At 42.2% G+C, this 12,809-nt stretch overlaps 2 protein-coding genes across 2 annotated transcripts; both read right to left on the reverse strand.

Moving 5' to 3' along the window:
• Positions 1 to 2,982: 2,982 nt before the first annotated feature.
• Positions 2,983 to 7,280, reverse strand: fam83d (family with sequence similarity 83 member D). The gene is made up of 4 exons (XM_036532248.1): positions 6,762 to 7,280; positions 5,022 to 5,189; positions 4,255 to 4,379; positions 2,983 to 3,963 (listed from the first exon to the last, which is right to left on the reverse strand). Exons 1-4 carry the CDS (start codon positions 7,239 to 7,241, stop codon positions 3,042 to 3,044), a joined length of 1,695 nt encoding a protein of 564 aa, XP_036388141.1. The 5' UTR covers positions 7,242 to 7,280; the 3' UTR covers positions 2,983 to 3,041.
• Positions 7,281 to 8,521: 1,241 nt separating this feature from the next.
• Positions 8,522 to 12,231, reverse strand: LOC118779197 (respirasome Complex Assembly Factor 1-like). The gene is made up of 4 exons (XM_036531171.1): positions 11,879 to 12,231; positions 11,299 to 11,402; positions 9,713 to 9,842; positions 8,522 to 8,877 (listed from the first exon to the last, which is right to left on the reverse strand). The coding sequence occupies exons 1-4, from the start codon at positions 11,984 to 11,986 to the stop codon at positions 8,836 to 8,838; spliced, it is 384 nt and encodes a 127-aa protein (XP_036387064.1). The 5' UTR covers positions 11,987 to 12,231; the 3' UTR covers positions 8,522 to 8,835.
• Between the last annotated feature and the right edge of the window lie 578 nt (positions 12,232 to 12,809).

Below are 12,809 nucleotides of genomic sequence, written 5' to 3' on the forward strand. Positions count from 1 at the left end.
AACCAAATTCCAGAGGGCTTCTAAATGTAGGTGAAATGGCATAATCCCTCCATCCACCACAACTGCCTTCCCTGATATGCAACTGAACCAAAAAAATCCTTGCCGGCACTTCAAACAGTTTCCATGGAGAAACGTGGCAGTCAGTTGCTTGGAAGAGATTCACCAGTGTTCAATAAAAGAAAAAGAACAAGGTGGCCATGAGAACAGACAGGAGGGATGGCAGTGGAAACTGGTGAACTGAAGTCAGATGAACTAAGTGAAAATGGAGGAAAGAGAATCAAACGGAACATGGCACAAAACTAAAAACAAAACAAAGCCAGCCTCCATAGTCCACTGTCATTCCACATTGAACACTATATAACATCAAATCAAATGCAAGGATTTGAGGGAGGAGTGGCATGTATTGCACACCATGGACAGAGACAGAAAAAGGTGAGAAAAAGATTCTATCTCCCCAAACACACCTGATGTAAACAGACCATCTCTCCCAAACACGTGAATGCAGAACAGTAATGTTTTACACAAAGCATTGTGCAATTGTATGACATGCCAAAGTGACCTGCGTGCAGCTCAGGCCCAGCACTATGGGAGTGCTTAGGGGTGCACTGCACCCCCAGACAGACCTCAGTGCACCCCCAGTTGTCTCCTTATATCCCAATGTCTACATAGTATTTATGACTTTTTGTGCACCCCTTTGTATTTTCTCCTGGCGCCAAGCCTGCTGCAGCTGTATCTCGCTAAAACAGAAGCAGTGAAGCAAGCAAGGGAGTAAGCAAACTACATTCAGCTTTGGGACAGAGTGAAAAAATGTAAGCTAGTGCACTGGAGTATTGGTATGAGGTAGTATTAGACTGTACTATGTCAAATGTTGCATATGAGGTGCTGTGTCAGTGCAACAGTTTATGTGGTAGTGTGTAATGTAGTAGTGTGTAGTGTGCCAGCAATCAGTACATAGGAGGTGGTGTATGTTGACAGTACATGATAATCTCAGTGTGTAGCAGTGTCAGTGTGAAATGTGGTAATGTGGTAGTGTGTAGTGTGTGAGAACCACTGCATAGTAACTTCCATCTCTGGTTTAGGTTTGGTTTCGCAACAATGGAATCCTCACCAGGAACAAACCACAAACTAATGTACAAGATGTTTTTCTACATGGTTCTTGGTGCGATCAAAGTATATATAAAAGAGCCATGTGCAGAAAGAGCTGATTTTTTTCCAGCAGGGTTTTGTATTTCTCCACTGACTGTAATGAAAGGCCCCAGAGGGCAGTATGGCTGGCCTGTGTCATTGACTGGAAGATGGGGGTCATGTTCTAGGCTGACAAGACATGAGGCGGGGTCTCATGGCCAATCAACATCATTGACTACATATGGTCACATCTGGAAAACAAGAACCACTGTTGACACTGGTAAATGTCATGAAGAGCCATTTTTCAGTTTTTTTTTCCTCAAAAAGAAAAGCAAAATCAAACAAAACTGGAAAAAAGTCTGCAATTCATTTTCCCAATGGATATGAGAATGTAACTCACCCAGACGAGAGGTGAATCTGAGTAAGTCCAATAAACTCCTGTCATGCCACCTTACGACACTAAGCTGCGTGATCTTCTTTATGTCTTTCAGTCGTTCCATTAATCCCAATTGAGAGGATTTAGAAGGAGGAATTACAGGAGAGCTCATAATAAATAAAAAAAAAAAAATACACTGACAGGTGTATATCTGCCACCCCTTGGTTTCCAACACCATTCTGTAACCAAATGAGTGGAACACTATCGCCACCTAGTGGCAGATTAATCAAATTTTCTAAAATTGCTGGTCAGCATACATATTCCGGGGGGGTGGCGGGCGACAGAAAATAGACCCAGCTAACAAAAAACTTATTCCCCGACCTCTGATCCAAGGTAGAAGAGAATGCTCCTGGAACATAGTGGAAAAGAAAGGGCACCTGCTATCTTGCTAGCAGGAACCCAGTTTGCACACACCAATTTAGATAACAAGGCATGCTGCCAATGATCATAGCTTCAGACATACCTCACCATGTTCTGACAGCAAACTGCTTTCATGTTGCAAGACACCTGGTCGATTTTCCATCTGTGGTTGCCAAAACACTGCAGAAAGGGGTGCCTGCTTGTCCACAATACTTAGATTCCCAAAGAGTCAGATTATTAAATTCACCCTTTTTATTATCTCAAAATTATATCACAGTCACATTTTTTGACAAGCCAGGCACATGGGCAGACAGTTTAAAACTAGTCATCAGAAAACACACATTCGGACACTTAGGCATCCACTGAAGTGTGGAGACAGGAGCGGAAAACATTTTTACAACCATCTATCATGACCCACCCAAAATTGTGACTTCTGTAGTGTGAAAATATAATATTATATATCCTAATATTCAGAAGTACAGTGTCTCAGACGAGGTTCACCTTTAGAGGAAAACAGTACCCTAGGCATAGTACCCCCAAGCATCAAAGGACAGTATCATTTAAAGTGCCACGATTGATAGTACAGCATTGTCATTTACAGGAAAATGGCCATGTCTTTAAAGAAGCACTCCATGCAATGCGCTTAACTTTTACTAATGTAATGCAGAAAGGAAGGAAAATCAACCACCCTTCAAGAAGCTGATTCAAATATCTACCAAATTAAGCGAACAAAAAAAATTCACATTTTTTGACTTTGCATTTTTGAACAACATAATTTCTCTAACCGAAAACGAAGAAAAGTACAGCAATCAGCATTTCAGCAGTCAGATCAAACTGATGGGCATGCATGAATTTTCCATGGAAAAGACAGTCAAGCCATAAAGCAGAAAGGCACCATTATGGTCCTAAACAGATAAAAAAGCAGCAAAGGCAAAGAATTAAAGCTACAGTAAGTACAGTACATGTTCTTTCAAGGTAGGCACCAGTGAATGATTCAACACAAAGTAAAATGACACCTGACATGCTAACAAAGCCATTAAAACCTCTTTTATATTGCCCTTTTTCCTCTGGCTTCAAGCACATTGTACATGAGGGAAGCCACGTTTGTCTTGGAGTTCTCTCACTGTAAACACCTGGACCGACTCCACTGAGCTGTGAGCACACTCTCCATCATCGCAGTGGGGTTGGAGCCCAGATCCTGGCGGAATTTGCAGGCCCTGTGCAGGCGCGGACTGAGGGCCAGCTTGGTGAGGTCCACCAGCTCCCGCCGGTGGGACAGCAGCGCCACCATGTGGTCCAGCTTGGAGCGGATGGTGGAGTAGTGGTACTGCCGCTCCTTGGTCAGCTTGCGGAAGCAGTCCCTAAGGTTGCCGTCTGGGGGATTCCGGAGGGGCGGGCGCCCGTCCACCCTAGGGGGCAGGCGGACCCGGGCGTCGGAGCCCGAGGCAGAGGAGGCGTGGTCCTGGCTGACGGTCTGATAGGTGGTTGTGGCAGCAGAGAGGGGGCGGCGGGCAAAGTAGGCCTCAGGCTCAGTCTGTACGCCACTGTCTGCGGTGGGGAAGCTGGTCTGCGTGGAGGTGTGACAGGATGGGGGGGCCAGAGGAGGGGCCGGGGTGTCCACAACGGGGCCAGGCACAAGCACGCCGGTGGGGGCTTCGGCCAGGACGTCCTGCACGTGGTCCTGCTCCATCCAGTCCTCCCCAAGGGTGGAGGAGTCCGACACAGGGCTGCTCTTGCGGCCCCCAGCCTCATCGCTGGGTAGCGGCTCGGCGGGGACCTGTGCCCGGGTAGGCGTGCTCGTCATCCTGGCGGGTTCTGGCTGGGGCACAGGAACGGGCACGCGTGGCGACTGCAGCACTGCTGGCGACTTGAGGAGCAGGTGGTCGTAGATCCCACTGTTACGGGCGCTGCCGGGGGCCCGGGTACTGATGGGCAAGGACTGCGCATACAGGATGCGGAACTCCTCGTCAAAGTTTTCCGTGATCTGGCCTGACAGCTCAATCAGGTTGCTGCTGTTCAGCTTTCCGTCAGTCCAGTTGAACCTGGGGGTGGAAGTATACAACCAAAATGCCAGATTCATCCCATACCCTCTCTTATATTGTTTCTGTTGAAAATAATAATAGTAATTCACAGTGATAATAACAAGAATAATATTACTGTAACTACTACTAACAAGACTAATAATAAAATCCATCCCTGAATCAATCACAGTGTGCTCTCCAAAGAAAGGCATGCTATTTGTAACACTCGTCCTCAAACAGCAGTTGTACACCCTTATTGCGGGACATTCCAATGAAGATACAGCAGTAAGGCAGCGGAGTTCCTCTGCGTACCTGTAGGATCCGGTGGCTACGCGGTTTCCATCGATCAGCATGAATCGCTCATGCACTTTCCCCGTAATCTTGGCTCCAGAGCGCAGGAAGTAGGTGGCCCCCGTTATGGTCCGCACCCGCATTCGCTTTAACATTCAAACAAATGAATCCATCAATCAAACAAGAGAGAAAAAAAACCTTTCACAAGGTTTACACGAGCAACACTCCCTTAACAAAGTTGAATGTCAGCAGAGGTGCTGTGTATTGGTGGGAGAGCTTCACTTATGACCTGTGGGCTGCAGGTTTTACTCCCAGAAACACTGCTTTTGAACCCTTGCTTAATACGTGCATTTCTGAATTGTGTCAAAGATATCAAACTGTATGCTGTGTAAACTGTAAGCTATGCATGTCCCTTAGATAAACTTATTTGCTAAACAAATAAATGTTAATGCCTACTCTGCCAGGTACAACAAATGCGAAATTTTAGTATTTGATGGGGAAGTCAGCTTGTAACCAAGGCCTTGAAAAGTTGATTCCAAAGTGAGGCATTCCTGTTTTGCAATAATTTTGACCCTGGATAACCCTGAATGAGGGCCTCAGCTACACAAGCAAATACTTACATATGTTCTACCAGGTTCAGATTGAATTAAATAGCTCACCCATTTATACAGCTGGATATGCTGATAGTACAACAGCAGTTCCTCACATGGGGGTCAAATAAGCAACCTCTGGCTTACAAGCCTGCATACCACACTGCTTGCACATTTTAAACATGTTATTACAGGTACCCGTAAGTCCTCGAGGCGCACGCTGAGGTTCTTGCACATCTGAAGGAAGGAGCCAACGCAGGACTGGTCCAGCAGGATGTAGACGGGAACCCTGCGCTTGGAGCAGGCCTCCTGCAGATCCCTGAAGATGTCCAGGTCTGTGAGGGAGTCCGTCACCACGGCAATCACCTGCAACCACCCAAGCAGCTACACTTACTGACATTCTTATGAGTATCAAGTTGTTTGATCACCTGCGACCAAAGAGCCAATCACTTTTACTTATTATCTCTTGACTTTTGGGGGATGGAAAACATTTTTCAACCTAACACTGCATAACATTAAATTTTGTAAACGTGTTTAAAAAATATATATATATAACATTACTGCACTTAAACTTCAGGTTAGCCTCACTCATTCAGAAGCGTGGAATTCCTCTTTAGTCATACATTGTCGCATCACAAATTAAAAAACAGTTGCAAACACACTCCCATCAAAGATACCTTTTCGATGAATTTCGGCATATTTTTAAAGGTAAATGAATTATAGCTTAAAGATGACTCCTGTATTTGTGATTTAAGGTGCGTGTTCAAACGTGTTCATTGACAGAGTTGCTGTTCCTGAAAGCTTTTAAGCTTTTAACACCGCTTCACATTATTGAAATTCCAGCGGTCAGATTCAACATTGTTGTAACTTAAATATGAGGGTATTTCAGATTCCAGCATGCACTGAAATTATAAAAACTCTTTTAAACAACAGAATGTTTCACAGTCTCTCTCACACACATGCACACAGGCTCAAAGTCCCTCGACTCCCCGAGGCAACCGCATTCTCATATCTCCAGTGTTTGATTACATGCGCGTACTTGTGCGTGAACGCGAGGAAACCTTTCACCCTCGGGGAGTGTAGCACGCCTTGACGTAGACGTTTACTTTTCAGGTGTGTTCACCAAGAGGGACAAAAGACTAACGTATTTGATTAGTTCCTGAATCTAAGGCCAATTATGAGCATTATGGGTTCGGTTTTGAAAAAAGAAAAAAAAAAAAGCACGTCTACCATTCGTTCGTTATAAATTTGATGTCGTTTTGCGGTAAATACAAATACAGGACAAATTGGTTTGTATAGACTAGGTCAACACAAGGTTTTGGTCTGTCGGACGTGGCTCAAGGATTTCATGCCTAGGCAAACACAGAACCATGCAATTGCTATAGGTTACACTAAAAACTCGTGGAACCGTTTCCAAACATCATTCAATGAGCCTTCTTGCTTTGTGTTATTTTGATGGGTATATTAGTTTTATATGTATTAATTATACTCAGGACTTTTGCAAGACTGGCGTTTCTACACTGTAAACTATTAAAGAATGTTCTTAATGGTTTCTTGGTGGGTGGTTAATTTGCAGTTTATTGCAAACTTCACTCACGTGACTTCAGACTTTGGTCCAGAGGACGATGCACTATAAAATCAGTGTCTCGCATGTGCCCATAAAAGCATTTCTTTACCAGAACACGAAGACAGCTAACCAACGTGCTGCATTGTAACCACGTCATAAATAGTATTATGCCCATGTGACAATGTTTATTGACTTGTTTGCATACAAGCTTTTTGGAATCGTTTCTTTACAAGATATTTTTACTGAAAATATTCTCAAAGCTCTGCTCAGCGTTTTATCTTGCTATGGTTTGACAAAACGTGGATACATCTTTGGAATGCCCAGGAAGTTTTTTTGTTAATTATTATAAATGTTACCCTTTGATTCATTACCTCTTTGGCGCTTTTTATCATTCGCCTTGCAGCCTCCTTACAACTGTAGATACTCTCCCCGTAGCTGGGCTGAAAATAGGCGACAGCCCGGGTAACCCCTCGAAAGGACCCCGCGGTGAACGCTGGCCAGCCCATCTCCAGAAGCGGGGGCTCCACGTCCGACACCTCCGGGAAGTAGGTGACAGACGAACAGTCCATTGAACTCGTCATGGAGTGTTCTAGCACGACGTCTTCCCCGTTCAGAGAAACGCATCGTGGCACCACCGCCGAGTGGGTGATGCGTCGGATTTCGTCGTCGGAAAGGAAATTAGGTATCCTCTCTTTCTTTAAGAAACCCAAAAAAGCATCTACCCCACCTGCAACCAGTTCCTCCAAAGCAAGCCGGTGCCTTTCATTGTACAGCTCCTGAATATTAATGTCATTTCCCCGCTTATACAGCCTCAATGCCGGCGAATCATCCAGGCACTGTGAAAGAGCCATAGCACCGCACCGCAAGACGCTGCCCACACCTCAACGAGAATATCCTGGTTTCCTGAATCGTGGGTCAGTTTTTCAAACGCTAACACGTTTGTATTTTGCATCCCTGACAGTGCCGTCCCACCACCGATCGGTATTGGTCGACAGAGAACTGTCAACTCTGTCCTAACGCATGCGACTGCCCCCCTTCACAGACACGCCGCGCTCATTGGTTCACAGTTTGAATTTGGAGGCAAACAACTCCCGAGCCCATCCTGACATCCTGCATAGTTTGCTTTGCTTTCCCTGGATGACTCACTGTATTTTCAGTTTAACGACTGCGCAGCTGTATGCCTAAAACGACCTATGATGCAATGTAATTTAAGCGATCTCGCTTTTGCTTGCTTCGCATTGGTCTGTCATGGCATTCTCATATTTTTTATGACCCACATTAATGTCTTGATGGTATAAAAGCAGCTGCTGGAATAAACTAAAATGGATAAAGGTATACAACAACGTTCTGTTAGGAGGAGACAATTGAAGGCCTTCGCTTTGTCAAGTTGGGCGTTTAATCGGTGTCCATTTTGTGCAATATCAGATAGACTTGCTGAACTATCCCTTTAATTCCTTCATTTCTGTTGTGGATAAAACGCTTGTTTTAAATGATACCATAGGATATTAAGAAGTTACTGATAATTTCACGTTTGAAAATGTAACATTCAGAGGTCGTCTGTATCAGAAATATTAAAACATGACAATATTTGTATTAATTATTATTTTAGAAAACCACCTCATAGATTTTGTATTATTACATAGGTAATACCACCTCTTATTTATGGCAGTCACATTTTTTATTTATTTTACACACAAGCGCGCGCACGCACACACACACACACACACAGACACAAATAGAGTGCAAGAGTAAAGTTTGGGAAAACGGATTGAATAAAGCCAATATTTAATGCAAAAGTTGACCGATTCAGAAAATACAATATCTTACATTGTCCTCATCCACTCCTTAGGTTTCAAAAGTAATTCTTAACACTCTTTGGAATCAAGCCAAATCAGTACATTTACTGTTCAATTGGTTCATGTTCCTGTTTGTCATATTGCAGGATCCCATTAAGACTTGATACAATTAGTCGAGCATAAAATACTGAAAACTGTAATTCATCACATAAACCATGAGGGGAAAATGTAAATTTGATGAATACATTCTGGATTTGATTAAAAAATGGACTTTGTATATCTATTATACATACTTACATAAATTAATCTCTGGTAATCACATTTGATCTGGAAGCTACTGGAGAAACACGACAAAAAAGTATGAAATAAAACTGCAGTTTTTGCCGTTTCATATAATAATGTTTAAAAGGTAAATGTGAAATCCATGGCAGTCAGTGTTGATGCATAGGGTGTACAGTTTCATTTTAAAAAAGACACAATCCCAGCTGGAGATCACTAGTTGATTATGCTTAATGCACTTTCTCTAATGATTCTGAAAGATGGGTGCTGATGCTAGGAAAAAACATCTTCAACTTCAAAGTCCAAAACTTATTTCTTCCAATAAAGTGTGTCATATTCTCTCAAATAAAATCCTTTCTTCCAAAAAGTTTCAGTCGTAGTGCAGAGCTGTGTAAAATATTATCCAAACAACCTGGAAACAAGGTAGAAACAAGTATCATTGGCACTGACACTTTCTCCATGAATCTTTACATTACTGCAATGCAGGTATTTTATTTGTTACAATTCTCAAACTCATGCTAAGGAAAAAATGTTATTTGATGTTATTTAAATGTTATATAGTATTCTGTTAAATTTGTGATTTTTCCTAAATTTGTTTTAATGTAGTCTTATTTGAAGGATTTCATTCACCAATCTGTGATGAGAACTGACTGTACACAAAACATGTTACCAGCTATTCAAAATATAAAATGAGCTTTTCCAAAACTGCAGTGTGAACTGCTACTCATTCAGAAACCCCTCCACTGAAGAGTCATTGACATTAGCATCCCACCAAAGAGATGTGAGCCAGACAACATCAACTGCAGCAAGGATTAATTTAGAGAATGAGAGAAGATCAGGTGAGAATGAGTGAACGCAACTTGGACTAAGACACTGGGCCACTGACCACTTCTTCTTTGTGTATAGTAGTACAATGCGATTTCTGTTGCTTGGGTCACAAACCCAGTCAAACACATCAATCGAAACAGACCTGTTACAGTACAGTGTCCCCATCACTAAACTGAGGCACTTTTTTATTTATAAGGTAAAGAGAGGAAGATTTACAATATGCATTAGGTGTCACAAAAGACACCAAAGAGCATATGAGGATGAATTCAATCTCTGTTAAAACATCTTATTCCAGCATTTTTGACAGGATCAAACTGAGGTTACGAGAGTATTAGCTATCAGCAGGATAGAACTGAGACTGTATGACAGTATTAGATACCAGAAGGATTGAACCAAAAGCGTATGGAGGACGGAAGTACCAGGAATAAAGCGAAGGATGTCATGAAGCCCTCTTTGGTTAACTCCCACGTTCCCCCGTATTCCTCCTCATCCACCTGCTGGAAGCCACTGAAGTACACGTAGAGGAGGCCAGCGTTGACAATGCAAAATCTGATGAGGAAAAGACAGCACAGGAGGGTGCAGTGACAGACATAACTGAAACCCAAGAGAACTGAGAGAAAGCCATAGAGCTACTTCTGCAGCACTTGCTTTATCCTGTCAATTCCAGGATGTCATCACAATGTGCTTTTTGTTTAGGCCAATTCTGCCCCTACCACCAACTCTTTGTTTTAAATCAACATAGATTATTAATATTGGTATAAAAACTAATTCACATTATGTTCAGCACTAATATAAACATAGTAATATGTGTAAAGGTAAATGTAACACATAACAATAATATCAACTTATCACAACATATTTCCATTATATTATTAGGTAATGAGGTTTGATTTTTGACTTTGACATTCACATTCTAGAGAGTAATTTGGATAGAAACAAGACATTTTAATGCACAGTACATATGCAGACACTTTTATTGAGATGTGTCTGCACAACATGAAGTGCAAAGTGTTGTAGGATACCCCTCACTTTGTAACCAGCTGAGCTATTCGCTTGATTGAAATGGGTAACCAAGGGCCTAATAATCCCTTAGCCCTTGTTATGATTCCTTATGGGCACCCGCAAACTTGGCAGATTTGCAAGCACACTCAGACTTTGGGGGTTGGGCCCTTTGGAAGGATGTACTGATTAGACTGGGATGCAGCTGGCCAATTCCAGCTGTCCAGAGAGGAGCCATATGCTGACTTATCACTTTGCTATCACACCTGTACTTGCTTTCCAGTTTGCCTTTTTATTCCCACAGTGGATCACCCAATACTCTGCTTGTAAGAGGAAATGGAGTAATGTACTTAGAGGGGACCACTGTTGTATTCTGCAATAAAATTATGCATGATACATAAAAATGTATAATACATAATTTAGGTACTATTATTGGCATTTAGCAGATGCTTTTATCTAGCTTTCCTTATTTTTTTTTTCATTTCAGCTTTTACTCATGGTTTGCTTTTACATAGTTCCACCACTATGACACTGAAAACAAACCCAAACTTCACAGCACTCAAATGCACACATACACACCGGCACAGGAAAAATGTACTACATAAAGCTTGTATTTAATAAAAAATAACATGATGGTTTACAAAATAAAATATTTCAACATACTCATCCATTTATTAATTTCAAATTAAAATCTGTCCCTGAAAAGCCAAATCAGTATGTAGGACTGTTTATTTTTCAAGAACAGTTCAACAACAGGATTCAATTTGTTGGATATTACATACTTATCCGGCGTAAAATATTGAAAAGAATGTTTTGTCAGACAAGCCATAAGTGAAAAATATAAAAATTCCTAACAGTTCCTGAAGGGGGCACAATCACATGCTACTGAGAGATTTTCTAGAGTACCCAAACAGGGCACTTTGAACAGCAGCCGCCTTGTGAGTTTTCTGCTCCGTATTGCTGCAAAAATAAAAATCGCAGGTGCGCACAGTGATTGAGTACTTACATGGCTATTCCCAGAAATCCTTTAAGAGGTGCGATTCCCCAGATCATTCCCAAGACAACAGCGATGATTTGCCGAAACCAGTATATAACATCTAAAAATTCATCCTGCGAAAAATTAAGAGGATTTACTTGCCAATCAAGCATGTGGGAAGTGCTACTACTTCTAAACTTCTCGCATGACATACGTGATGTGGAGACAGTTACTACCGTACCGCACATTTTAAATACCCAGCAAGAGGAAATTAAAATGCAATAATGTTCTTAGCTACAGTACATCTTGCCATTTGTCAACCGGGCCACTGATTTACACTTGCAACGTTGTGACCGGTAGTAAACTACACCAGCTAACCCAAGTGACAGAAATAAAAGCCACAATGTAGCCATCAATGGTGTCTGCATGCAATAAAATTCATTGATAAAGAAAGAGACAAGGTACTGTCCTCATCTCTGTCGAATCGTGTCCACAAGCGACAATGACGTCGGTAACCCCCCTCGAACCCGAAAGGAACAGAACCCGACAGGTGCTGCAAAGAGCATGGTAACCTCGAGGAAAGAGCGTCAATTTAATCAGAAACACAAACCTTTTCTTCCCACTGCGCATTGCTCTTGAACGCTTTACTCCACGCAGACTGTTTAACTCCCCCATTGGCGAGATTAACTTCTTCTTTCCGTTTAGAACTGCTCTTCATTCTCCGCGACAGCTATCGAGTCTGAGACGCCTCAGTACCAACCTCTTTTGGAAATGCTGAGATCTAACGTAGCCTGTTTGATTAAACTCACAGTTTTCCCCTCTTCTGTTTCTTTCGGTCGTTTCCTAAAAGCGTTGGACAGCCCCCAACCCACTTTCAGCCGCACGCTCGTGGTAAATTCACACTGCTTTTACCATGATAGAATTAGAGGAGAGTAATTTCCAGATATCGTGTCTAACAGCCAATTAGAGCACGTAGCGTTCGTGCTCCCAACCAATAATAAGTGTTACTTTAAGATTCCTTTGGTCTTTGGTCACTAGTCTTGGTCATGACATCGGAAGCGCTTAGAAATCTAACAGCGCCACCCAGAGTTGGAATATCAAGTGAGGTTGTTTTATGTACACAAGCTTGGGGAATATAGCTTACCCCGATTGACCTCACTCCAGCACAATATGCTTAAAAAATATGGTTTATTTTGTGCTTATTCCTAAAACTGGAAAAACTGGAGAGATGCATATGCTGCAAATAACATAGTGTTGCATTTTACTGTATGCTACTACAACCTTCGTTATTTATCAGCTATTGCCACTTAATCGATGTTAAACTAATCAAAGAGAAACACAAAACTCCTACAGTTTCTACAACTCAAACAGCCTCGAAGCGTCAAAAACATCCATAAGTAATAATGTCTCTTTTAAAATCTGCTCTACATAATCTAAAGGGTTTACGTTGTCTTTGTTTCACGGGTGATTAAGTGGGCTAGAATTATCGCGCGAGGACGCTCTTTCCACAGAAATAAGGACCCCCCTCACAAACGGAAACG

This window comes from Megalops cyprinoides, chromosome 6 (genome assembly GCF_013368585.1).
Source record: "Megalops cyprinoides isolate fMegCyp1 chromosome 6, fMegCyp1.pri, whole genome shotgun sequence".
Lineage (NCBI taxonomy): Eukaryota > Metazoa > Chordata > Actinopteri > Elopiformes > Megalopidae > Megalops > Megalops cyprinoides.

Coding starts and splice junctions, on each gene's coding strand:
- fam83d (XM_036532248.1), bottom strand. CDS start 7,241: ATGGCTCTTTCACAGTGCCTGGATGATTCGCCGGCATTGAGGCTGTAT. Junction 5,190..6,761: donor TGATAAAAAGCGCCAAAGAG/GTAATGAATCAA, acceptor GGGTGGTTGCAG/GTGATTGCCGTGGTGACGGA. Junction 3,964..4,254: donor GTAGCCACCGGATCCTACAG/GTACGCAGAGGA, acceptor TTCCACCCCCAG/GTTCAACTGGACTGACGGAA.
- LOC118779197 (XM_036531171.1), bottom strand. CDS start 11,986: ATGAAGAGCAGTTCTAAACGGAAAGAAGAAGTTAATCTCGCCAATGGG. Junction 11,403..11,878: donor ATGCGCAGTGGGAAGAAAAG/GTTTGTGTTTCT, acceptor AATTTTTCGCAG/GATGAATTTTTAGATGTTAT. Junction 9,843..11,298: donor GGATTTCTGGGAATAGCCAT/GTAAGTACTCAA, acceptor TTTCCTCATCAG/ATTTTGCATTGTCAACGCTG.